The sequence below is a fragment of the Panthera uncia genome, unplaced genomic scaffold (assembly GCF_023721935.1).
Source record: "Panthera uncia isolate 11264 unplaced genomic scaffold, Puncia_PCG_1.0 HiC_scaffold_1320, whole genome shotgun sequence".
Classification (NCBI taxonomy): Eukaryota; Metazoa; Chordata; class Mammalia; order Carnivora; family Felidae; genus Panthera; species Panthera uncia.
Window position 1 is genome coordinate 25,008 of NW_026057943.1, and position 26,973 is coordinate 51,980.

Below are 26,973 nucleotides of genomic sequence, written 5' to 3' on the forward strand. Positions count from 1 at the left end.
TCGCCTCGCCCCCGTACCGGGCGGGCAAGCAAGCTCCTCCAACTCTCCGAGGCCTCTCCGCCAGTCCGCTGGAGGGCGGCATCTCGTTCACCGAAGTCACACTCACAGGAAACGATGCCCGACGCTATCGATTCTCCAGCCAATCGTGGCACGCCTTGACCTATCTCCCCCTCTTATTGGGTGAGCGGGAGTGCGACGAGACGGATGTTGTCGTTTTCGCAAGGGGCCAAGCCGTCAAGATGGCGGGTAGTGGCGGGGAGCTTGGAGGTGTATTTGATCACCATGTCCAGAGGACTGTATGCGACACGCGGGCCAAGTATCGGGAGGGGCGACGGCCTCGTGCTGTCAAGGTAAAGTGATTTCGGTTTCATCCTTTGTCCTTGAGAGTTTTATTTTCACTGTGATTCCACATCCCAGCATATGTAAATAAAGGTTTGAAAGGCTGCGATCCTATCCGTCACTCATTGGAGATGGATATGAGAATCTCTGGTACTCAAGTTACGAAAGATTCTCAAGAACCCTTCGGTCAACTGCTAGAACGTCAGCTCCGCAAACACAGTGCTTTGTGTTAGTCATTGCGTCTTTCATGTTTACAATAGTGCGTGGTGCGTGGTAAGCACTCAATGAATATTTGTTCTCTCTTTGTAGTAACTTCTCCCAAGCCAACTTCTGGAAAACATGTCGATTGAAGAAAATTTATTCTTTAGTTAGATTCTCGTGGGGTGAATTTACTTTTTATTTTTTCTACAGACAGGTTGAACAGAATGTTTTTTGTTTTCAGAGGCTTTTTTTTTTTTTAAGCTTTTTTACTTTAAATTCCAGTGTAAGTAATATACAGTGTTGTTAGTTTCAGGTGGGCAATATAGTGATTCAGCAATTCTGTATATTACTCAGTATTCTTCATGATAAGTGTACTCATTAACCCTAGAGCAGTTTTTAAAAATAGTTTTGTCCTAGGCTTTTTGGGGAAGTATATTTTTATGTGTTTGCATTTCTTTTAGGTATATACAATCAATTTGGAATCTCGGTACTTGTTAATACAAGGAGTTCCTGCAGTGGGAGCGATGAAGGAATTAGTTGAGCGTTTTGCTTTGTATGGTGCAATTGAACAATATAATGCTCTAGATGAATACCCAGCAGACGACTTTACAGAAGTTTATCTTATTAAATTTATGAATCTACAAAGTGCAAGGTAATTTGCAAGTTAAGCATAAGTTTTGTCTCCCCCATCCCCATTGCTATCATTTTGGCCCTGGTTTTCCCTCGTTTATACCTGAATTACCCAATAACCTAACATTGCCCGTATTACTCTGGTCTTACTCTAGTCTTAAGCGTTAGCCTTATCAAAACACTATTCACATTGTGTCATTCCCATGCTTAAGAATCTTCTGTCGTGTATTGTGGTAGATAAAAAATGGGTTTGGAGTTAAGTTTTTGAGCTCCACTGCTTACTAACATCATGACTTTGGACAAGTTGTTTAACTTCAGTAAGCCTGGTTTTTTTCTATTCTGTAAAATCTGTATGGTAAAAGGACCTATTCACTGAAGTTGTGTGAGGATAATGAGATAACCTATGTAAAGGGCTAAGTGCCCTGTTCAGAATGCAGTAAACGTTAGGTATTGAAGTTCTTATTGTTATGCATCTATGTGAATTGACCCCATTTTTTCCAGTCTTCTCTTTTTTTTTTTTTTTTAACATTTATTTACTTTTGAGAGAGAGAGAGAGACAGAGTGTGAGCGGGGACGGGTCAGAGAGAGAGAGGGAGATGCAGAATCCGAAGCAGGCTCCGGGCTCCGAGCTGTCAGCCCAGAGCCCGACGCGGGGCTCGAACTCACAAGCTGTGAGATCATGACCCGAGCCAAAGTCGGACGCTCAACCAACTGAGCCACCCAGGCGCCCCTCCAGTCTTCTCTTTAACATAAATTCTGCTCCGATAAGGCTGAAGTATGAAATGCCTTATCTAGTTTTATGTTGACCCCATTCTTGTCACTAATTTGCTCCAAGACTCATCCTTCTTTGGCTGTTGCCATTCATAGTTTCTTTATTATATTTTTTAAAGATTTTAAGTAATCTCTATACCCAACATGGGGCTCAAACTTACAACCCCAAGATCAAATGTTGCATGCTCTACCCAGCTAAGCCAGCCAGGAGCCCCATCATTCATATTTTCTTTCTGTACTACAAATAGCACTTGCAGCCTGCCACAAAAGCACTTGATTTTATGTGGTTGTATATTATTCTCAGTTTGCTCTTATATGTAATCTCACTTCCCCTAATCACTTTCCCCTAGCCTGCTCTTCATGGTCAGGGAATCATATTTGCTAGAACTTTTGCACCTCCCATAGCACATAGTACATTATGTGAAGTTCAATATCTTGATTCGAATTATAGCTCTACAAACCAATGTGAGCATGGCTAAGTTATAAATCTTCCTAGGCCTCAGTTTCATCATAGGGTTTTTATGAAGTATTAATTCAGGTGAAGCATTTCAGGCACTGCCTGGTGCATGAAAAATCTCAGTATTTTTATCATTATCCCTGGGCACAGAAGTACTTAAATATTTATTGTAGTATAATGCCTGGCCAGTCATAAATGTTTAATAAATATTTGTGGAATACCATTCTTTGACTTTGTCATTGATTAGTTATATATTCAGCATTTACTCAATTACTGAAGATTTTATAATTATAATATTATTAATTTTTATATACGAATCCCATTATAGGAACAAAACTGTGGTGAAGACTAAACTGGGTATGAGCTAACTCTTAAGGGCCATTTAATTAACACAGAGAAATCTGTATTTCATGACCATAGATTGTGTACCTCAGGTTAACTGCTGGGGATCCTAAGTTGGTTAAAGGGGGTCTGGATATGTGTGGATGACTTAGCTCAAAACCTGTTAGCACTATAGAGAGTTCTAAGAGTATTCCCTACATCAGTAGAATCAATACCATCCATAAGGAGAACATCTTAATTCCCAACCCATAGGAAGTATATACACATAACAAAAGCTGAACTTTACTGTTTAGATCAATGCACTGAATCCTAGTTCAGCTATCATCCTAAGTAAGTCAAGATTAATAAACCATGCTATCATGTATTTCTGTTTAGGACAGCCAAGAGAAAAATGGATGAACAGAGTTTCTTTGGTGGACTGCTTCACGTGTGCTATGCTCCAGAATTTGAAACAGTTGAAGAAACTAGAAAAAAATTACAGGAGAGGAAGGCTTATATAGCAAGAACTACTAAAAATAAAGGTATGGAAAGCCTGTTACTAAACACCTTCAACGTGTAAGGCACTCTGCTAGGTATATCATCATGGAGCTCCCAGTCTGGTGCGAAGAGAGGCAAATAAATGATCACAATATTTAAGAACTCTGCAGCACTCTTATGGAATATGGGCTGGAAAGGGAGAGATGTTGGTTTGTGGAAGCCTTCCTATAGGATGAGAGAGGTGGCTGAGTTTTGAAGGAGTAGACATTACTCAGGAGGCAAGAGGAAGAGATGGAAAGGTAGGCCAGGTAGAAAGTTTAAAGGTCCAGAGGAATAAATGAGCAGTATGCGTTTGAAGGAACTATGAATAGTACAGGATAACCGCAACACAGGGATTGCAGTGAGAGGGAAGATTAGAGAAGAGGACAGGAACTGAATCATGAAGGGCATTGTGTCACAGGCTGCGGAATTAAGGTTTGACCTAAAGGCAATGAGAAACAATTATGATTTGCAGACCAGTTACCAACTGCTAATCTAAAACTGCTAATTGTGGAAAAGTTCCACTTTTGACCAGCAGCTGGCCAGGTGTCCCATATGCCCAACTGAGTTTTCCTAGACACAAATTCTAGGTGCCTGGAATGAAGCCATGGGCTTTGGTACATGGACTGTAGGAACAGAGTACTCAGAATTAGACTGAAATAATGTGTGTGGTCTGAAATCTGAATAGTACTGGAAATCCACATTACTAAATATCTACCCTTTAGTTGAAGGACAAAGTCATTTTGCAGACACCTATTGAATATAATGAGTGATTAGGGAAAGGGCAGGTGGCAGAGGTGAAGAGAGATAGAAGGTAGGAAGACTCTTGGAAAACTTACCTGAAAATTTGGCAAGAGAGCTGTTGAGAGTCCCTGATCACTTGTAGACAATGAACTTTTAACCTGTGGGATATGTGAATAGCTCCAGGAGAACTTATGTTTGTGTGCCAAATAAAATTACAAAATATGGGTCCAGCCTGTTGCCTCCTTTAAAAACTAACAAACCAACTAAGCAGCATGATACATTCATGTAGTAGAATGCTCCAAAGCTGTAAAAAAAGGAGCATTCTATGTAATGACCTAGGAAAAAAAATCTCTAAGATCTACAATTAAGTGGAAAACACAAAGGTGCAGAGAAATGGCTATTATGGGGGAAAAAAGAGGAGTAGGCAGGGGGAAGAAAAGTAAGACATACTGGACAGATAAATAAGAAAGTAAGAATGGGATTACTTATGGGCGGAGGGTGGAAACCAGGCATATAGGGGGTAAAGAAAGCGTGAAGCATGACACTAATATACCCTTTATGCTTTTTAAACACATGAATGTATTACCTGCTCAAGAAAAAAAAATTTTCAGGGTAGCATTTGTTAACATTTTAAAGTAGTGTTTGTTTTTAAAATCACACATTTCTGAATAATGAAAACAGTAAACGAACCATTTTTTTCCTCTTCTCTCATCTTTTAAATTGTAACATAAAGATCATTACGTGACAAAGAAGAAACTGGTTACGGAGCTTAAAAACACACAAGATTTTAGACAGGACTTCCATTCAGAGACCTCTGGATGTGCAGCCACTTTGAACACTTCTACTGGCAACTCAGATCCTTGTCTTCCTTATTCTTGTGAATTGCCTTTATGTTATTTTTCCTCGAAATGTACATGTTCATCAGGGGAGCATATGGACAGGGCATCAAACTTCTCTCAGGATGGTAGAAACCATGAAGAAACATTGGAGCATTGTATGCACAGTGACTCTTTGCAGAAAATACGGGTGAAACCGTTTAAAAATTCATCGGCCTGCCCTGGCGCACAGGCTATTACTTCTTCAGAGGCAGTTGACAGATTTATGCCTAGGACAACACAACTGCAGGAGCGGAAAAGGAGAAGAGAAGATGATCGTAAAATTGGAACTTTTCTTGGAACAAGCACGAGTAGTACTGAGGTTATGATTGGGCCTCTGTTACCAGACTTACCCAAAGTGGATATGCACGATGACTCGTTGAACACGACAGCAAATTTAATTCGGAATAAACTTAAAGAGGTAAGATCATTTTTAAAAAAACTGTTTTAAGAGACCATTTGGTTATAGGGCTAACAACTAAATGGAGATTTGTGGCAACTAAAGTATTGTCATTAATTTTTTTTTGTTTTCAGTTTTTTGATGTGTTTTTCTACAGTTCCTGTTGAATTAACTGAATCTGACGAACAGAAAAGTATGTGCTTTGGTATCATTAGCCTTTGCTTTAAACAGTGAGCAGAACAGGGGCACCCGGGTGGCTCAGTCAATTAACCATTTGACTCTTGATTTCAGCTCAGGTCATGAACTCTTGGTACATGAGTTTGAGCCCTGCATCAGGCTCTCTGCTGTCAGCAAGGAGCCTGCTTTGGATCCTCTGTCCCCTTCTCTCTGCTCCTCTCCCAGTTGTTCTCTCTGTCTCAAGAATAAACATTAAAAAAATGAACAGAACATATTCTATGTCATTCTAGATATAAAACATAAAAGCAGTGGTTTCAGTCCGTGAGATCAATCTGTGAGAGTGGAGCCCAGGCCCTCTCTTTTTAAAGCTCCCCAAATGGTTCTGTTATGAGTCAAAGTACAGAATTATTGTGTTGAAGGAAAACTTTTTCTCAAGTTCAGTGTTCTTACAAATTACATCAGAATGGTTTTTGCTTCTTTGATAAAGATAGCCATAGAATGAGGTGAGATTATTCTAAAGACTAGGCCCTAAGGTCTGCATTTCAAAATGTAAACTTCTTAGATTACAACTCAACTGTCCTAATTAAGTACTAATTTTTTTACATATTTACATAATCATTTTCCATTTTCTAAGCACAAATAAAAGAAAGCTAACGTTTGAGTTAGCTTTTGAAAGATAGCTTTTTGTGGGGTAAGCCTTTTGTAAATCAAACTGAGGGAAAAGAACCTTCTTTTAAACTTTAACTCTGGAGGTTCAGAAAGTGCTTTTCACGCAGTTGTAAATGTATTTTACAATGTGATTAAGGGAATCTAAGGTAGCTTCATTTATTTTATGTATATGTTTTTACCTGAAAATTACTATCTGATTAAGGATGAGGGCTTATGTTATAATATTAAAAGTCTGTGAACACAATTTCCATGCTTAAGTCTCTTTTTAAATGTTTGAGTTTGTGCTGGCCCTTTTCTTCCTTCAGATACAGTTGAACTGAGGCATAGATGCGGATACATAGCTCCCTCAGCCAGAAATGACTACATTTTCAAGAAAAAAGTTGTTAGGTCCAAATCCTAAGTAAGGAGACAATAGAACAACAAAATGGAGAAATACTGAATACAACTTACACAGTTTCTAATAATTTTACATGTTAAGTGAAGACTGTCTTACTCTGCTTTAACTCATTGTCAACTCTTTTTCCAATGATGTGTTTGGTTTCACTTCCCTAGGAAATTGAGGATTATACCATTTTCTACTTATCTCTCCAATTTTTCATACCCCCCCCCCCCCCCCCGCCCCGGTCAAGCCTCCAAGTCTGTAAATACATCAAATGTTATCAGTGTTTCAGGTTACACAGAATGGAGATCTCTGTCTGTGTCTATAAAATAGCAAGTGACTTCACATCTATAAAGGATTGTTAAAGTAGAATATATGTTTACTCTTATCCCCTCAAGTTTTTTTTTTTCTTGTTAAATGGCTTTAGAAATTTTACTCCCATCAGTGTTTGGAGAGAAAACTTTGTGCGTAGACCATAGGCTGTAACCTGAAATTGGGCTAACTGCCTTAAATGTGACAGCAAGAATTGAACTACTAGATGTATCTCCTACCTCTCCTAATAGTTTATTTATTCTTGTACTATAAAAACTAAGTTTTGGTGGTTCTCTTTTTTTTAAACTAGGTAATTTCATCTACGCCAAAACCTCCAGAAGACAAGCTGGAAGATGTACATACAAGTCGTCCGTTAAAACAAAGAAGAAGAATATAGATTGCCAGCAGCAAATTATATTTTCTAAGGGACTATTTATCTTTTATTTTTTAGCCTATCATTTTAATTCTTTAAGAGATTTTACTGCTGGTATTTTTTAGTGCACTCCTCTTTGTGATACCATTCAAGCTATTGTATCTAATAAAGGTTCATCTTTTAAAATTAGCTTATCATTCACAGAATACATGTCAGCCAAATATGTTCCTTAAAAAAAAAAAAAAAAATTAAAGTTTTCCAGAAGCTCCATCCAGTGACTTTGGTTACATTTTATTGGCTAGAACTGGGCTCATGGCTGTTCCTAACTGGGAAGGTCTGGAATGGTGAATGTTTTAGGTTTCCAACTTCTCTGGTTGAGGAAGCAGGAGAAAAGAGGGTTGTGAAAGTATTTCCCACAGGGGCCAAGGTCGTTGGCTAACTTAAAAAACAAAAGTAGTTTATCATTACTTAATATTACAGAAAGTGTTTTTCTATTATTACTTCTCACTTTGCAATAGTTATATGTAAATTAAATGAACAAAAGATAAAAATTTTACAATGCAAATAAAGACAGGCAACCAGGATTTGTTTCTGATTTTAATACAAGTATTAAGTGTTTCACATTCAAAAACTAGAATTCAGGATGTGTCTGAATGCCAGGGCTTCAAAATCAATACAATTCTGTAAAGTAAAAAAGTTAAACTATTAGAACAAAGCTGAAATTAGGAGCCTATATTCTTTAGTTAGTCTCTAAGAAGAATTTGCTTATCTATGGCAGAAACAAATCTGTATTTGTCAATCCTAGACTGCTAACCCGTACATTTAGCATACCTACATTGTTTGTCCTATCAGACTACAAAATTGGAAACTGGAACGAGTATGTTCAAGCTGTGTCCTTTTTTTTTTTTTTAACTGCTAAAAATAACTTGAGAAGGCCCATACCAAACTGTCTGTTTTTCTTTTCTCTATATACCTAAAGGCCTCTTACCTAATGGATTGAATTTGAACATACCGGTTAAGAAGGTTCATCATCAGTTATGACCTGATTCAAACTTGCTGGGATGGCACCAAATGGTAGATGGTATTAAAAGAAGCTGGAGGCAAGGGGTTTGGCCTTACTTCCTTGTAAGGTAATTATTTTTTTCTGCTGAACTCCCAGGTAAAAGACACGTTAGAGACCCAAGCATAGAATTGGAAAGAGCAAGTTACTGTCTACAACATGCTTCTGACTTTAAGGTGCTATGAATTTCTACCTCAGGGTCTTATTAAAATGTAGATTCTGATAGTGGTGGCCAGAAGCTGGTGGGTTATGGGAATGCAGAACGGTTTACAGTTTTCCAAGATGGAAAGCAGTCTGGAGATTGGTTGTACAACATTGTGAATGTACTTAACATCACTGAACTGTATGTTTACAATTGGTTAAGATGGGTAAATTTTGTGTTAGATGTATTTTACCACAACTGAAAAAAAAAAATTATCTGACAGCCTTAAAAGGAGGAGCTGCTCAGTGGGTTCAGTTTTGTTGAATGGATTCCTGATCTTCTCAGGACTTTGCAAGATCTTTCCAGTGACCACATGGAAGCCAGCATGCCTCCCCATCCCCACCAACATGCACAATATTTGATCAAGATGAGTGGAAGTAACCTTTGCTGTGTCAAGCATCATAGAAACAACAACAACAACAACAACAACAATTGAGTCAGTTGGTTTGGGTTGGGGCCTGAGATTCCCCATTTTCCCCAGGTTCTTAGGTGACACCATTGCTGCTGGTGAGTAGCAAGGTTCTCAGTAACTGGGCTACTGAGTTCTGGGAGCAACTGGAGATCTGTTGGTGTTCCATCTGACCTAAGTAGTTGCTCCAATCCAGTCCATTCTATGTGGCTTCCTCCATCAGTCTCAAAATGAGAAGTGTGCCTTTCACACACTGCATTTTACTATTTATTTCCAGGAATAAACTACAGTGGGACAAGTTAGAGAAATGAGCCGAAGATAGCATAGGAGAACTTAACATGCAAGTTTGTGCATAAAATCGCCATCTAGATCACTGCAGAGAATTAAAAAGTTTCTACTTTTCTTCTTCAAAGGAAGAATTAAAGGAAATTTTAATGTGTCAAATTATTAGGCTGGCTCTTCTGGCTCAGAAAACTTGTCAAATTCATACATGAAAAACCTTGCTAAGCACAATACTATAAAGTACTTTAAATGTATTCAAGATTTTTAATAATTATTCTCATGGTTTGGCAACATTTGGGTTGAAAGAGATCGAATTTTGTCCTGGCAGTTATGGTGGGTACTTGCTGAGTACACTATTCAATGTTCTATCCCTTAAGCCTGCCAATAGACTCTAGTTTTCTTTGGGAAAATATTAACATACAAGAAATCAGGAATTGTGTATAGCTAAAGAGGCTGCAAGCTCAAAAAGTCTGTTGAATAGAATCCTCACTATTGTTGATTCCCAAAACGTGGGGATGGAGCTGAGATCGTCATGGTTGCCTGAACTTCAGCTGTGGGCTAAAGTCCCTACAGAGGTGAGTGTCCAGGTATTACTGTCTGATCCCTTAAAAACTTTGCTCTTAACCACTTTGAGCTATTGGCACTGTACCTTTGCTTCTGGTAAACACGGTCCAAATACCTCCAACAAAAGTCTCTCTTCTCTAACTGCTTTTTCAAAGTCTGCAAAAGAGATCTTGCCATCGTTGTCATAATCCTAGAGAGGAAGATGAGTTCTTGATAAATGATAGGGTAGTTTTTAATTTTGCATGGAAAATAACTCTTTGCCAAGTAAAACTATTAGTTTACATTTCTGTGGGCACTACTTACATAAATCAAAAGGTACTTATTTATCAAGGCTACTTACTTTATTCCTGGAAGTCTGTTTAGAATACCTGTTATTATAGGTTGAAAATTTGTGTCCCTCTTGCCTCTAAATCCAATGTTAAAGCCCCCAATGTGATGATTTGGGAGGTGTCTTTGGGAGGTAATTAGGTTTAGATGAGGTATTGAAGGTGGACCCCCCCATGATATAATTAGCATCTCTGTAAGTAGAGACCAGAGCTCCCTCTCTCTTCCATGTGAGGACACATTGAGGTGGTGGCTGTCTGCAAGCAAGGAAGAGCACCCTCACTATGGAAGCAAATTGACTGGCACCTTGATCTTGGACTTCCCAGTCTCAGGATTTTTTTTAAGATTTTATTTATTTTATTTCATTTTTAATATTTTTAAATTATTTTTGAGAGAGAGGCAGAGTGTGAATGGGTGAGGGGCAGAAAGAGAGGGAGACACAGGATCCGAAGCAGGCTCCAGGCTCTGAGCCATCAGCACAGAGTCCAGCGCGGGGCTTGAACTCACAAATCACGAGATCATGGCCTGAGCCAAAGTTGGACATTCAGCTGACTGAGCCACTCAGGCAGACTTTATTTTTAAGTAATCTCTACACCCAACAGGGGCTCAAACTTACAACCCTGAGATAAAGAGTCACACATTCCACCAACTGAGCCAGCCAGGCACTCCCCAGTCTCAGGATTTTGAGAAACAAATTCCTATTGTCTAAGTCACCCAGTCTGGTATTTTGTTATGGCAGTCCAAGCAGACTAAGACACCTGAGTTACCTTAAATATATAAAATATGGTCGTGTCTCTAAAGGATTTATACTGTAACTGGGGAGTAAAACAAAAAGAGGACACATAGTGCTACATTTGTGATAAAATCAGTGCCATAGGGCAAAGATTTTCAAACTTAATTTTTAGTAGTAGAATTTGTTCCTCAAAGGATCTCTGACTTGAGAGCTCATCATGTAAAAAGGATAAAAGTGAAGTTACTCACTTAAGGAGCAAGGCACTGGGAGTTAGAGCAGTAACAGTTCAAGATGGACTAGAATCATAAGAAGATGCTTGCAGACTACTGGGAGGCCTTTAAGGATGATTGAGAGGACTTTTAGGTAGCTGAAGAGGTCTGGGGTGGAAATGCAGAAGAATGGCCCAAACTGAAGTCTGACCACATGAGGCGATGTAAGTCAGGAAGAAGACAGACCTGCCTGGAGTGGAGCATTAATGACAGGGACTGTGGGGGATTAAATCACGGGAGGGGCAGGGGACCATATACGTAGATTATAAATGCTTTAACTGCTTAATTCAGTTTGGGTTTGATTTGATGCGTCCTTGTTTTTTCACTTCTGAGCATAACTCAGGGTTGCTGAGAGTCTAACTTAGAGAAAGGTTTGAGTAATTACCAGAAAAAAATTCACTCCAGGGGCACCTGGGTGGCTCAGTTAAGCGTCCAACTTTGGCTCAGGTTATGATCTCATGGTTCATGAGTTTGAGCCCCATGTCAGGCTCTGTGCTTACAGCTCAGAGCCTGGAGCCTACTTCAGATTCTGTATCTTCCTCTCTCTCTGCCCCTTCCCCGCTCATGCTTTGTCTCTCTCTCTCTCAAAAATAAATAAAAATTAAAAAAGGAAAAATTTCACTCCATAACATGTCCTTTAAAAAAAGAAGAGGGATGCCTGGGTGGCTCAGTAGATTAAGTGTCCAACTTCTGCTGAGGTCATGATCTCGCAGTTTGTGGGTTTGAGCCCTGCGTCGGGCTCGGTGCTATAGCTCAGAGCCTGGAGGCTGCTTAGAATCCTGTGTTTCCCTCTCTCTGCCCCTACCCCGCTCATGCGCGCATGCTCCTCTCTCTCAAAAATAAGTAAACATTAAAAAAAATTAAAGGGGTGTCTTGGTGTTTCAGTCAGTTAAGTGTCCGACATTGGCTCAGGTCATGATCTCATGGTTCATGGGTTCGAGCCCCCGCATCAAGCTCTGTGCTGACAGCTCAGAGCCTGGAGTCTGCTTCAGATTCTGTGTCTCCTTCTCTCTTTCTGCCCCTCCCCTGTGTTCATGTTCTATCTCTCAAAAATAAATAAATGTTAAAAAAAATTTTTTTTAATTAAACAAAAAAAGAGTGAATTTGGAATTGGGGAAAATACTGTCTCTCAAGAAGTCTACCCTCAGCCCTAGCAGTGGCTAGTGAGAGTATTTCTTAATCCCTATTTTGTGGAGCTTGAACCCACAAAACCCATGAGATCATGATCTGAGCTGAAACCAAGAGTCAGATGCTTAACTGACCGAGCCACCCAGGCATCCCCAGTGAGAGTATTTCTGAAGGAAGAAGGTATGCTGGAGTCTGTGTTAGCTGAATCTAAGACTTGGCAGCCCCCATCATCTATTTCTTTCCTCATCTCCAGAGTAATGGAAATGAGCTGGGTCCAGAATGCTTTAGAGTTAACAACTTTTCACTGGTATCCAGGATAGGGGCATAGTAAGAAAAGGGAAGAAATCACTATGTCCATAATAAAGTGGTACTTTTTGTTTCATTGAAAGAAGAATTCTGCACCCCATTTTCTATCATGATTTTGGGTAAAACTATTAGTATTTCTGTTTTCTCATCTGTAAAATAGAGATAGTAATTTCTACTGCATAGGGTTGTTTTGAGGGTAAAATGAGTTCCTATATTAAAGTTCTATGAAGGCCCTTGGCATATAGTTAAGTACTTTATAAGGGACAGCTATTTTAATTATTATGTTATTTTGTTATAACGAATGTTTAGATGGATTGGAGGGCTAAGGTCATGCAGACAGACTAGAGTGGCATCCAATTTTACACAAACTGAATCTGCTGCACCACTCCCTCCCAACCCCCACATTGAGTAAAATATTTTAAAATAATACAGTTAATATTTTGTGTAGTGATTCATTTAATCACCCAGCCATTCCATAAGTATTTATTGAGCACCCACTATCATCCAGGCACTGTTGTAGGCAATGGATAGAGCAGAGAACAAAATCTCCTGTCCTCATAAAGGTTACTTTCATTATAAAGGGAAATAAATAATTTATTTGTCTTTAGCTTTCCCCAATATCTGCTTATAGGTTTTCATTCTTACCATTTTTTTCAGTGTTATATCTACCAACTCTTTTATTCCTTCATCATTCTCTTCTTCAGATGACTGTTGGTGTAGACTGTTCTTTAACATGTCAAATATCTCTTCTCGACAAATGTAACCATCACCATTCAAATAGTAAACTTCAAAACAGACTGCCCAAAGCACAAGAAATGTAAAGACTTGGATAAGAACAGTTAAAATATCACTAGTCTTCTCCTTAAGTTATTTTAATATATAGTTTTTAAAAAGATAAAAACAATTTATACAACCTACAATTATTGGTCTATATGACAGATGAATTTTAAAATAAAGCACCTTTTATACTTATTGGCACAAGATTAAATACTCCTTGGAATGTGGAATTTGAAATTGAGAGTTTAAAAATGTTATGAAACCTGAAACCATGAAACTGTTAGAAGAAATCATAGTAAAAGTATAAATAATAAGTAAATAAGTAATAATAAATAAGTAAAATGTGTGTTTAACTTTAGGGATCTTCTTTTCAACATTCCAAATCCAAATTTAAGTGGAAGAACAAGGGATAAAGATTTGTTTACTTACTCAGAATTCTGCAGTCTTTTCCTAAGCAATTTGACACTTTAAGCAATTGTTCCCTAGAAAACTGTCATTTAAAATTGTTCCTATTCTTGGGGCGCCTGGGTGGCTCACTTGGTTGAGCATCCAACTCTTGGTTTCGGCTCAGGTCATGATCTGATGGTTTGTGTGTTTAGGCCCCATGTTGGGCTCTGTGCTGACAGTGCAGAGACTGCTTGGGATTCTCTCTCTCCCTTTCTCTCTGCTCCTCCTGCACTCTCTCTTTCTCTCTCTCTAAATAAATAAACTTAAAAAAATTGTTCCTATTCTCTTTCCTGGGTTCCTCACCCCAAAACCTGGACCCAGAGGTATAAAACATAGAAAATACACATCACAACAATGGTACAGGTGAGGTGAGGCCAGAGCTGTTCACTTCTAGGCAAAATTGTGAATGGGAAGATTTTTGTCTTTGGAATTACTAACATATCTTTCCTGTAGGAAATTCTCTCTGTAACCATTCTTCCTGTGGGCATTCTCTGTCCTCAATCTCTTTTCCTCTCTTCACTGATCTACACAAATTCTAACACTAGAATATTGGTGGTTAATGTGTATTTCATTTTGTTTTGTGTCAATCCCTCACATTTATTTTCTTTGTTCAAGAGATGAGGAATGTCTTCACTGTGACTTATGCACTGCCCGATATCAAGGCACATTTCCTGCTGAGCCCAGTGCCAGCCTGGGAAACCCGGAGTTGGCACAAGCCCTGACATTGACTAGCTCGTCTTCGCCTGGGACTTGACCCAAAGACCCATCCTGGTGACATTTAGGCATGACAGAACCAGTGAAGGAAGTGTAGGTCTAAAGGACCTCCCAAGAAACAGACCACCCATTTCATTTGTTTTGATTTTTTAAAAAAAATTTTTTTTTAACGTTTATTTATTTTTGAGACAGAGAGAGACAGAGCATGAACGGGGGAGGGTCAGAGAGAGGGAGACACAGAATCCAAAACAGGCTCCAGGCTCTGAGCTGTCAGCACAGAGCCCGATGCGGGGCTCGAACTCACGGACCGCGAGATCATGACCTGAGCCGAAGTCGGCTGCTTAACCGACTGAGCCACCCAGGCGCCCCTGTTTTGATTTTTTTTTAAAGCTGTCACAAACTATTTTTGAAAGGTTGCTATAGAGAACATTGATTTTATATTTTTAAAAATTGTTTAAGCATTCACTAAATACAAAATTGACACTGTATATTACTAAGTCAGTAATCACATATAGAAATCTTACACTTCAGCTTTTCTTCAAAAGTCCCTCGAAGAAACACTGATAATCCTTTAACCCACTCTTTCACATTTATGCAGTTATCGTGGTCTTTGTCAAACACAAAAAATACTGAAAGAAAAAGACCATAGAAGTATATTGTAATTTAAAGCTATTTTATAATTCAAATATATAAACCTTCTTCCCAAATTGAGAGGAAAAAAAGGTTTTGGCCATCTTTAAGAGTCAAAATTATTGGAAATGTATGTGTGTGTGTATATATATATATTTTGTCATTACAAAAATGTTTGCCACATATTAATTATTAACACCATATATATCGCCATCTCAGCTTGGCCCATTTCCATTTCTTAAGCCTCTTACCCCTGTTCATTAGCATATCGTCAGTCATTCCAAATACGCTGTGCAGGATTGCTCCAAAAGCATTACGATCTAGCCCAAGGTTATTAAGTCTTACATTAGCTCTTTCCACCAAGCTGTGAAAAAGTCTTACGAGACATTCTACTTCACTTTTTTTGACTGTAAAATAAAAATACAAATAAGTACAACTTAGACTTAATGAGTACTCCAATTAAAAATATTTTACTAAGCAGCTATTTTTTTCCTATGATGCTAGATGCTCTAGTGATTAAAAACAGAATGACATCACTTGTTACTTAAGGGCTTACGCAATTAAGGTGGGTGTCACCAGAAGACTCGTAAGACGGTATGTAAATGAAAAATTATGTAACATAATGCTCACTACTACAGACATGTGAAGAAAGAGAAATCAGTGTGGGAAAGAGGAGTTAGGTCATTTTCATGGGAGTAGACTTTGAACAGAGACTTGGAAGGATACATTGTATTTATACAGGAAGGAATGTGTTGGGGGTGGTAAAATGGAGAATTCCAGGGAGAGATAATATGGGTAAAGGAAAGAGGTAGAATTGTGGTTGAAGTTGAACATGCTTTATTGGGAGCACAGCAAGTTAGGAAGAAGTGAAAAAACAAGATTGAAGAGGACGGGCTGATGGCAGAGGGCCTTGAATGCCTAGTCAGAAAATTAACATTTACAGTTGACTTTTGAACCACATAGGTTTGAACTGTGGGTCTACTTAAATGCAATAAAAAATAAATATAGCGCAGTACTGTAAATGTATTTTTCTTATGATTTTCTTAAAAGTTTTTAGCTTACTTTAAGAATACAGTATATAATATATAAAACATACAAAATAGGTTAATTGATTGTTTATGTTATCAGTAAGGTCAGCAGTAGGCTATTGGTAGGTAAGCTTTTGGGGAGTCAAAAGTTGTATATGGATTTTCAACTGTATTGCAGGGGTTGGTGCTTATATCCTACACTTTGTTCAAGGATCAACTACATTTTACTGGAGCCGTGTTTCTAATGGACCGTCCAGGACCATCTGAATGAGAGAAATCCATAGCCTCCCCTTTGTTTGTTCAAAAGCAGATTCCCAAGCCTTATTTGACTTACCAAGTCAGAATCACTAACATCAGACCCAGGAATTAGCTTTTAAAAAACAAGACCTCAGTTGACTCTTCTAAGCCCTGAGGGTTGAAAAAGTGGGAGGGAGCTTGAGATGTTGCAGAAAATCAGTGGGACTTGGTGACTAATTTTCAAACAGAAATGTTCAATATTCACACACTTGGATTTCAGTCCAGACTTAGAAAAGGGTATTTTTAAAGAAGTGCAGGGTGATTTTAATGCATTGATCAGGACTGAGAATTAAGGGATTCCATTTAGCAGGCTACACAGTGTAACTATAAGCTCAGAAATATGACAAAAAGCTCATTTTTACCCATCCAATAAGAATTTATATTGAAGGCCTCCTGTGAACCGGGCAGTGAATACACCACCGTTTCTGCCCACAAAGTTGTTACACTTTGGCTAAGAGATAAGAAAAAAAAAAAAAAAGTGCAAGCACTATGATTGATGGTGTTTGGCAGTGACCCAAAAGAAGGAATAATCAACTGGGGAGGTAGCAGGAAATTAACAAAGGTCCCAAGGAGGAGGGGTCACTTGCCAGAGGAGGCAGCTTGAAGGTATGTTCTGAAAGCTAGCTGCAGATGGTTGGTATGGCCACATGGCAGACTAGACTTTACAATGGGGAGTTTCTGAAAAATTTTGGCTGGCAAGTTAACGGATCATATTTGCACTTAAGGAGGGTCACTTTGGCAGTAGATTCTCAAAACCACATTATGAATGATGAGTCCACATGTGACAAGGTTGTGTCTTCCCCAAAACAATTTTAACAGTCTATGCCATCCCATATGCTCTTTCTACAAAGACTTTGATACTCCTCTGAGATGGGATCTGTCTCCTTCACTTGAAACAGGGAAGGCATTTTCTGACATTTCAACCAGTAGAGCTCAGTGGAAATGAGGCAGTGTGAACTTTTCAAGGCTAGGTCACTAAAGGGGTTGCAGCTGCTCTGAGGACAAAAACTTGGAAAGAATTTTTTCTCATAAAAAATACAGAGAAAGAGGAAGCTCAGATGTGGATGTGCTGTATGAAGTGTAGAGTATGTTAATGTTTGCCTGAAAGTCAGCCTGCTTAACTCTGATGGAGAATTATCGGGAGTGCAAACGTTAGCACCAACAATAGTTTCCTCCTTGAGGAAAGGGAGGTTTTAAGAGTCAGATGCTGCTCTGAGCCAAATATTAACAAGTCATCCAACACAGCTATCAAGGATTTTAGGCACAATTTTCAGCAGGTAGTAATTTTTTCTGAGTTTTATCCATGTAAGCCCACATTTCATTACAGCTAAAGACCTTACTCATGCGGTCCAGGAACCATTGTAAATGATATTTGAAAGATCTTGGGTAATGAGAATTGTGAGGTGCTAGGCACTGGCTCATGCTATTTAACTTTATTTTGGGATAACTTTAGATTTACACAAGAGAAGCAATGATGATAGAGTTCCCAATCTTCACTGTTTCTCCGTTAAAACTTTACAGAACCGTGGTACAATTATCAAAATGAATACACGAACATCGGCACATTATTAACTAAACTACAGATCTTACCACTTTTCCACTAATGCTCTTTTTTTGATTCCAGAATCCAAGCCAGGATACATTTGGCTGGCATGTCTCCTCCAATCTATGATAGTTTTTAGTCTTTCATGACTTTTTTTTTTTTTTTTAAGTTTTAATTTATTTTGAGAGGGCATGAGCAGGGGAGGAACAAAGAATCCCAAGCAGACTCCATGCTGAGCATGGACAAGGGCTCAACCCCACAAACCGTGACATTATGACCTGAGCTGAAATCAAGAGTTGGATGCTTAACCTGAGCCACCCAGAGGGCCCAACCTTGACTTTTCATTTTGCATAATATTCTTCAATTTGGGTTTGTCTAATTTTTTTTTTTTTTTTTTTTTGCATAATAAGCTGTGGTTAGGGGTTTGGGGGGTGAATTCTAGAGATAAATTGCTGTTCTTCTCACATGTCAGGGGGACACATACAAGGTTAACTGCTGAGAACTTTGATCACTTGATTACGCTAGTCTACGGGTTCTCCACTGTAGTTGCTATTTATCCTTTCCACAATCTATTCTTTGGAAGCCAATCTTTTAGGGAAAATGTAATTCCACTTCTTGGGAAGGAGTATCTATACTATTACTTGGAATTTTCATGAAAGCAAGAGGTCTTTTTTTCCCTATTTACTCAATTATTTATGTCAGGGTGTGTGTGTGGGGGGGGGGTCACATACACTTATTTTATCACAATCCTGTCATCTTACTCAAATTGTTCCAGTTTTGGCCCTTGGGAGCTTTCAAGTTGGCTCTTGTATGTTTCACATCACACAACCCCATTGGCTTTTTCACTTCTTCGCTTTCTGGCACTACTTGCCAGGCCAATCTTATATTTTCCCTGTGTGAGGTAAAATATATATAATATATATATATTGGTTTCTGTCCCTGGTTCCTGGCACATAGCTCCCAAAACTCTTGGGATTTCCTAAATGATGTGAACAGCATGAGTATCTTTTGTTCAATTTTGTCATTGACCCTGGCCCCCAACACAAAGCTCCTAAATCCCTTAGAACATCAGGGGTGATAGGAATCTTTTGTTCTAAGGAGGCGACTACTGGTGGCTCCTGGCTGGGAGCTAGTCACCAAAAAGACTTGATTAAAAGTCCATGATTAAAAGCTTGGAACTTTCAGCTGTATCCCCCATTGTGCAGAGGGGCTGGATATTGAGTTAATGACCTATGGTGCCTATGTGATGAAAACTCCATGAAGACCCCCAAAGTGTTCAGGGAGCTTCTGGGATGGTGAACATATGAAAGTCCTGGGAAAGGGAATGGAAGCTCCATGCCCCTTCCTACATACCTTGCCCTGTGCATCTCTGCTGTCTGCTCCTGATTGTATCCTTGTATTTCAAAAACTGTATCCTTCTATAATAAATCAGTAATCTATTAAGTAAACAATTTTCCTCAGTTCTATGAGCTGCTCTAGCAAATTAATTGGGCCTCAAATTTATAGCCAGTTAGTCTGAAATGCAGGTAACAACCTGGACTTGTGATGGGCATCTGAAGTGGGAGACAGTCTTGTGGCATTGAACTCAACGTACAGGATCTGATGCCATCTCAGGTAGTGTCAGAACTGAGAAATTGTAGGGTACCCGGCCGATGTCACAGAAAATTGCTTGCTTGAAAAAACCACACAGTTGGAGACTGGAAGTGTCAAGAAGTGTAGCAGTAGTGTCAGTAAAAGAGAAACAAGGCATAGCATAGGTTTTCCTTTACACTCTGTGTGGCTATTTCTTCAAGGAATCCTGGTTGTTTTTATTGGAGACTGGTATTTAGACACCAAGGATTATGCACTGGGTGTGCTTATTACTACTGGGAGATGAATATTTCTAAGCCCAATACATAACCAGGAGCTGGGATGGGTACAGTGGAATATTTCCAAGCCCTCTCAGCAGACAAAGCTGGAAAATATGTATGTATACTTACCTATATATGCATACATATTGGCCCATGTTATGTGTGACAAATGAAGTGAAAGCCAAATATTGGACCAATGGGTCTATAGGTGGTCCTGGGCTAAGTCCCAGAAGAGATGATCAATTGTATTTTTTACCTCACGAACACTCAGGGCTCATGAGTTCATAAGGGCTAATCATACTAGATTTAACTTATTTCCTCCTTCTAGTCGGAGTGGATCAGAGAAATGCAGTTCACAAAGTATTTGGATTTTAGGGGAGCCTGGGTGGCTCAGTTGGTTAAGCACGTGACTCTTAATTTCAGCTCAGGTCATGATGTCACGATTTGTGAGATCATGCCTCCTGTTGGGCTCTATACAGAGCCTGCTTGGGATTCTGTCTGTCCCTCCCCCATTCTCTTTCAAAATAAATTAAAAAACATTTTTTTAAAATGTTCGTTTAGGGGCGCCTGGGTGGCTCAGTCAGTTAAGCGTCCGACTTCAGCTCAGGTCATGATCTCACAGTCCGTGAGTTCGAGCCCCGCATCGGGCTCTCTGTTGACAGCTCAGAGCCTGGAGCCTGTTTCCGATTCTGTGTCTCCCTCTCTCTCTGACCCTCCCCTGTTCATGCTCTGTCTCTCTGTGTCTCAAAAATAAATAAACATTAAAAAAAAAATGTTCGTTTATTTTTGAGAGAGAGAGACAGAGTGTGAGTGGGGGAGGAGCAGAGAGAGAGGGAGACACGGAATCTGAAGGGGGCTCCAGGCTCTGAGCTGTCAGTACAGAGCCCGATGCGGGGCTCAAACTCATGAACAGCGAGATCATGACCTGAGCTGAAGTCGGATGCTTACTGACTGAGCCACCCAGGCGCCCCAAAAATAAATACATATTAAAAAAATCCACATAATATTTGCATTTTAGGAAGGCATATAACAAAAATCTCTTACTCTTATGTCAATTATCTACTCAGTATCCAGTAGTGCCAAGCACAATGGTAGGCTCTCACATAAATGTTTGCTAAGTAAATGATAACTCCTTGTACACAAATGAGGTAAAGGAATATACTGGAGGAGACAGGATCCAAAGTAAGCTCTAGCTGCCAAAATAATCACTTGAATCAAACAACATGAAATTATTAGAAAGTTTTAAAATTGTTCACTGAGCTTTAAAAAAATTTCTTAATCTATATGTGTAAAAATTATGGCTGAACAATATGTGTGAATAAGACTGGGTCAATTCCTAACTCACTATTAATCAAGCTGTGATTGCAATTAGGTTGATAGAACTGAAATTTCACCTGGGAGAGACTAGGGATTCATCAGGAAACCCTATACTTCAGTGTGTCTAAGAATAAATGGAGTGAACAATCTGGATGATTGGCTCTACTCGCAGAGATATTTAAATGTGCCTAGGGTGGTATCCAGGAATCTACATTTTCAGTAAGCATCGTTAGGTGATTCTGATGCTGGAGATACTCCTACCATACTATGAATAAGAGGTATACAGCCAAGATCAACTACAGAACTTGTGGGTCCAATGCAAAGAAAACATGGGTCCCTCATTGAAAACATTAATTTTAAGTGTTAGTGGAGCATTAAACTAAGCGTGGGGCCCCATGACAACGCATAGGTTGCACACACATGAAGCCATTTACTATGCCCTGAGGTAATGATCTGCCACTGCCACTAAAGATTTAAAAAACTCTACTTAATTTTAATTTACATTTAAATAGCCACACACATACTTTTTAAAAAATGGGGCACCTGGCTGGCTCAGTTGGTAGACCATGGGACAACTCTTCATCTCAGGGTCACGAGTTCAAGCCCCACTTTAGGTGTAGAGATTACTTAAAAAAAATGTTAAGTAAATAGCCACACATTGCTAGTGGTTACTCTACTGGAATACAGCTCTACAATGTTTTATATTCTAGAGCTGTATGAAAAAAAATCAACAGCTGCTTGGTAAGGTAATGAATTTTCTTCGTGAGGTCACTGGAAATAGTGGAGGATCAGAGTCACGCAATCTAGTAGTTTGGACTCAAGAAGCCATGTGGCACATGTAGGCCTAGTAAATTATGAAGCCTCCCTCTTAAGAAACTTTAAAGCAAAGCCCAAGAAAAGCCATCTCAACTTTCTGGCACATGACAACTAAAACTATCTATGTACACCAAGAGAAATAGTAAGACAATCCCTTTTGTCTTTTTAAGTAAACTCTACCCCCAGTGTGGGGCTCGAACTCATGACCCTGAGATCAAGTCACATATTCCACCAACTGAGCCATGCAGCCACCCCAATACAATCTCTTCCTGAGAAGGGAAGGCCAAGGTGGTTACTATTTGTTAGCTCTCCCCAGTCCTACCCATTGAGAAGCAAATTCTAGGTGCACCTGGCTGGCTGGCTGAGTCAGTAGAACATATAACTCTTGATCTCGGGGTTGTGAGTTTGAGCCCCATGTTGGGTGTACAAACTAAAAACAAAATCTCAAAACAACAAAAAAACACCCAAGTTCCAGTCATGAGAGGCCAGTCTGGTTTTTCAACTCAAGGACCCAAGAACTGAGCTGAATTCAACAATTTTTATTTTGCATTCACTATGGGACAGTACTATACAGAATGACCATGAGAGTCTAGAATGCTTATTAGTTGCATCGAGAAATGAAGATGAAATGCATGTTCTGGCATCAGACTTACCTGGGTTCTAGCTCTGCCTCCACCAGAAAAGTTCACTGTCATTTTAGACAATCTGAGACTTGGTTTCCTCATCTGAAAATGTGGAAAATTTCACCTACCTCATTGGGTTTTTTTCCTGAGACTTAAAGATGAAGATAAACCATTAAGCATACCATTTCCCCAATGAAGAGCTTAATAAACATGAGTTGTTAATAATCTCAGTATAAAATAGTAATCTGGTTACACTGAACTTTTGATCCTAATTTAGTGTCAAAATTCTGCAAAAGGAATGCAACTCGTTCCTCTTTTGAAAGATACTATTCAGTATCTTCTTTGTAGGAGACTGTATGGGAAGCGGGCCTGATCTAGTATTACATATTCTTTACTTATATTACCTATACTTTCAGAGAATTGTTTTCAAATAACAAATTATGGTATTAAACACACATTTGGGTAGCTGGCTAAAAGTAGTTTCATTTGGATGGGGAGAGGAGTTAGATTTTTAAAGTATGCAAAATTTCCTTTTGAATGTTTAAAACTCAGGTTAAGAAAACAGCAAATAGGGGCACCTGAGTGGCTCAGTCGGTTAAGTGTCCAACTCCAGGTTTTGGCTCAGGTCATGAGCTCACGGCTTCGTGGGTTCAAGCCCCGCATTGGGTTCTGTGCTGGCAGTGCGGGGCCTGGTTGGGATTCTCTCTCTCTCCTCTCTCCCACTCGGCTGTCTCTCTCTCAAAATAAACTTAAAATTAAAAATAGGGGCACCTGAATGGCTCAGTCAGTTGAGTGTCCGACTTCAGCTCAGGTCATGATCTCAGTTTGTGGGGTCGAGCCCCGCATCAGGCTATGTGGTGACTGCTTGCTCAGAGCCTGGTGCCTACTTCAGATTCTGTGTCTCCTTCTCTCTCTGCCCCTCCCCCGCTCACGCTTTGTCTGTTTCTCAAAAATAAATAAATGTAAAAAAAAAATTAAAAAAACAAAACAAAACAAAACACAGAGGCACCTGGGCGGCTCAGTTGGTTAAGTGTCCAACTACAGCTCAGGTCATGATCTCATAGTTCATGGGTTCGAGCCCCATGTCAGGCTCTATGCTAACAGCTGGGAGCCTGGTGCCTGCTTCAGATTCTGTCTCTCCCTTTCTCTCTGCCCTCCCCCACTCACACTCTCTCTCTCAAAAATAAACATTAAAGGGGCACCTGGGTGGCTTAAGCCCTGCGTCGGGCTCTGTGCTGACAGCTCAGAACCTGGAGCCTGCTTTGGAGTCTATGTCTCCCTCTCTCTCTCAAAAATAATAAAACATAAAAATAAATAAATCTTTAAAAATAAACATTAAAAATGTTTAAAAAATTAAAAAGAAAGCAAACCGATCTCCAAAAAATAAAAGAAAAAGAAAACGGCAAATAACAGTAGATATTACATTCAACTTTGGTTAAATCTGCTAGATGGATTTTAAGGGTTGAAGAACAGCAAGATTGCAAAAACAGGCCCTAGAAGTGCTTGAGGATCATTTAAAATATAACTGGAATGAGAGAAAACTGAATTAAGTCTACCAACGAGATTCTTAGGGTGGTACTACTGAGACCTACTGAGACCACACAAGGAAAAATGGAAGTGCCCAACAACAAGGCTGTACTAGTGTCAGAAATAAAAGTCATTTCCTCAAAGTCTAAAGACATTGTCAAAATGGATCTCAGTCAGGATTGCTTGTTGTCATGCCCGTGAGACAAGATACTTTTTAAGGTCTGTCAGGACAAGGATTCCCCCCTCCCCCAATCTGTTACATTAATTTTAATAAACATTTGCTATGTGCAAAGTACCATGCTTATTTCTTCAGCAACTAAAATATCTTCTATAGCTCTATCAATCCTCTGCCTCTATGGGTTTTGTGTCAGGGAATTGGTCAAGGTAAACCTTTAGAGTTTGAGATCTCTTATTAAATTTCAGACTGTTAACAGAACGAGTCCCTGGTTGGCAGATAATCCTTTAGTACATATGTCACATAAGTTCTCAAATTCTTCTTTCCACATACACAAATATATTTTAGGAACCTGATTAAAATATTCTCAGTGTAATGCAGGGATCTTGTAAATTCCTTATAATCTATTTTTTTAAATGGCCAAAACATTAGACAGAAATTAGAGGAACTCTATTTTGGGTGTTACAAAGAACCTGTTAATGTCCAATGTATCTATCAATGTTTCTATTTGATTGAATAAAGATGTTCAGGCAGTGCTGGATGTCTGGTTAGTACTCACAGTTCTTGACGGTATTACTAATGGATTCCACCAGTTTCTTCAGAGTCTTCTGGTCCATGTCAAGTGTTGCTTCAACACACTGTAGAGTTCTAAGATAGCCTAGTTCCAAGCCTACATGTCTTGGATTGTCACTGATTCCATAGTTCATTACTCTATACCAACAGAATGTGACGGCGGCAACGTTCCAGCAACCACAGAAGGTTCTCAAGTGATTGCAAAAATATGCAACAACGGTTGTTAGCACTCAAAACAAATGCAATGATTCCATGAATGTTACTGTGATCTGAAATATTACAGCAATTCCTATATTTATCTTTTCTTTAGGGCTAAACACCACTTAAAGTGGTACTTGATATTATTGTCATTTATATTTCCTCAGCACAAACTGTATGGTTGAAAATGTTTCCTTCCTATCTGAACACACAACTAAATAAAATTATAAGGATCTTATTTTTAAGTGGACATATTTTTCTAGGCTATAAATAGCTCCTTCAAAGATTACGTAACCTCCTTTAAAAAACTTTAAGCATCTTCTCGTAAGAGAGACTTCAATCTGGGAGCTCCTAGAAAAATGTAAAACCCCACTAGTACCCCTCCAACTTATACCTGACTGACTGGTAAGAAAGCATGGTGTGACTATGCCAAAGCTGGCCAAAATAACTGTTCTAACTCTACTGTCAAATCCTAATACAGGGAACAAACATTTCCTAGTCTGTTTACTGGCTTTCACTATAGTAAGGCAAGAAAATGTACCAGAATGAATTTTAGAATTTAGAATACAATATTCTTACAAATTTTAAATAAAATATAAAGTAAATTTTAAAATAAGGCAAATGTAGGGCGCCTGGCTGGCTCGACTGGAGGAGCGTGCAATTCTTGATCTTGAGGTCATGAGTTTGAGCCCTATGTTGGGTATAGAGATTACAAAAAAAATTAAAACAAATTATAAAAAAGTAAAATAATGCAAATACAACTGGAACACAAAAGCTCTCCCAAAACTTTTCTTTAGGAAATACTGTGTTCACTGAATTAAGTTGAAAACTGGCAATGTTTTAAAAGTGTGAAACCTGTCACTTAAGTCTGAAGAATAACTGTTCTCAGTTTCTCCAAGGCTAGTCTATTATTCTCTATGAAATGAAAGCAAATGAGGCAATAGGCTTTTAGCACACCTTGACTGGAGGAATATGAACCTATATTCTGGATAAAGTCAACTCAGAACAATCTTACGGTATTTAAAATAAAACACCTAAATATACTAAAGGCAACCAAATGAATCCAAAACAATCAGACAGAGAAGTACTGGTATAAATTCAATTTTTCGATTCAGACACTCATCAATTTTGTTGCGGTTACCTTGGCATCATTATCCACATAACATGCCCTGTGTTTATAAAACTGGTATAAAAGTATTCAAGAAAAAGGGTGGTTTGGTGGAAAGAAGAAGTAAGAAATGTTAGGGACTTGCACATAACATTACTCTATCAAATTTTCTTCCCATAGCTTATTAGAAAGAAGACTATTAAGGCTACCATCACAGAAGCAATGAAAAAGGTGTTTCACAGACAGTCAACACAGCCTGGAAAGAACAGTTTTTCTGCCAGGTCACCTTATTCCTCGGTCTAATAACCGTTGCTTTCTAATTTGATATAATCATCACATTCTGGACCAGTGTGCTCATACCAAAACTGATCACCAAATAAACTGATAAACTTATCTTTTAGCATTTTCTTGAACAACCATTCTAAGAAACTTCCTTTCAGATAAAAAAATGTTCCTCAAAACTTATTGTGTACTCAAGAGCATATACATATCTTTTATTTATTTCTTTAAGTTTATTTATTTGAGAGAGAGAGAGGGCAGAAAGAGAAGGGAGAGAGAGAATCCCAAGCAGGCTCTGCGCTGTCAGCACAGAGCCTAACATGGGTCTCAATCTCACAATTTCAAGATCATGACCTGAGCCGAAACCAAGAGTTGGATGCTTAACTGACTGAGCCACCCAGGTGCCCCTACATATCTTTTATTAGGAAAGAGTATGAAGCTTTAAGCATAAAATTTAAGGAAGTTTACCAAGAAATAAATAATTTTTACAGCTAAAAATTTGGGGATATGTCTTATCCACCTACCATTGAACCCCTAGTAGTGTTTCTTAATCTTTATAACTTTACTTGCAACTCAAAGGGAGCTGATAAGAACACAGCTATTTTTAAG

General features: G+C 38.9%; 2 protein-coding genes across 4 annotated transcripts; one reads left to right on the forward strand and one right to left on the reverse strand.

The window, feature by feature from the left end:
• The first annotated feature begins 132 nt into the window (after window positions 1–132).
• Window positions 133–7,305, forward strand: LOC125916921 (RNA-binding protein 48-like). The gene is made up of 5 exons (XM_049623169.1): window positions 133–350; window positions 1,002–1,192; window positions 3,116–3,261; window positions 4,734–5,296; window positions 7,123–7,305. The coding sequence occupies exons 1-5, from the start codon at window positions 240–242 to the stop codon at window positions 7,207–7,209; spliced, it is 1,098 nt and encodes a 365-aa protein (XP_049479126.1). The 5' UTR covers window positions 133–239; the 3' UTR covers window positions 7,210–7,305.
• LOC125916924 (calaxin-like) lies at window positions 5,036–26,965 on the reverse strand. Of its 3 annotated transcripts, none has more exons than XM_049623177.1 (6): window positions 24,766–26,965; window positions 15,282–15,437; window positions 14,925–15,029; window positions 13,108–13,259; window positions 9,788–9,892; window positions 5,036–5,119 (listed from the first exon to the last, which is right to left on the reverse strand). In XM_049623177.1, exons 1-6 carry the CDS (start codon window positions 24,911–24,913, stop codon window positions 5,081–5,083), a joined length of 705 nt encoding a protein of 234 aa, XP_049479134.1. In that variant the 5' UTR covers window positions 24,914–26,965; the 3' UTR covers window positions 5,036–5,080. The 3 variants fall into 3 exon arrangements, with proteins under 3 accessions (XP_049479134.1, XP_049479132.1, XP_049479135.1); XM_049623175.1 differs by lacking the exon at window positions 5,036–5,119 and adding an exon at window positions 7,772–7,866; XM_049623178.1 differs by lacking the exons at window positions 5,036–5,119; window positions 24,766–26,965 and adding exons at window positions 7,772–7,866; window positions 19,433–20,394.
• Window positions 26,966–26,973: the final 8 nt, after the last annotated feature.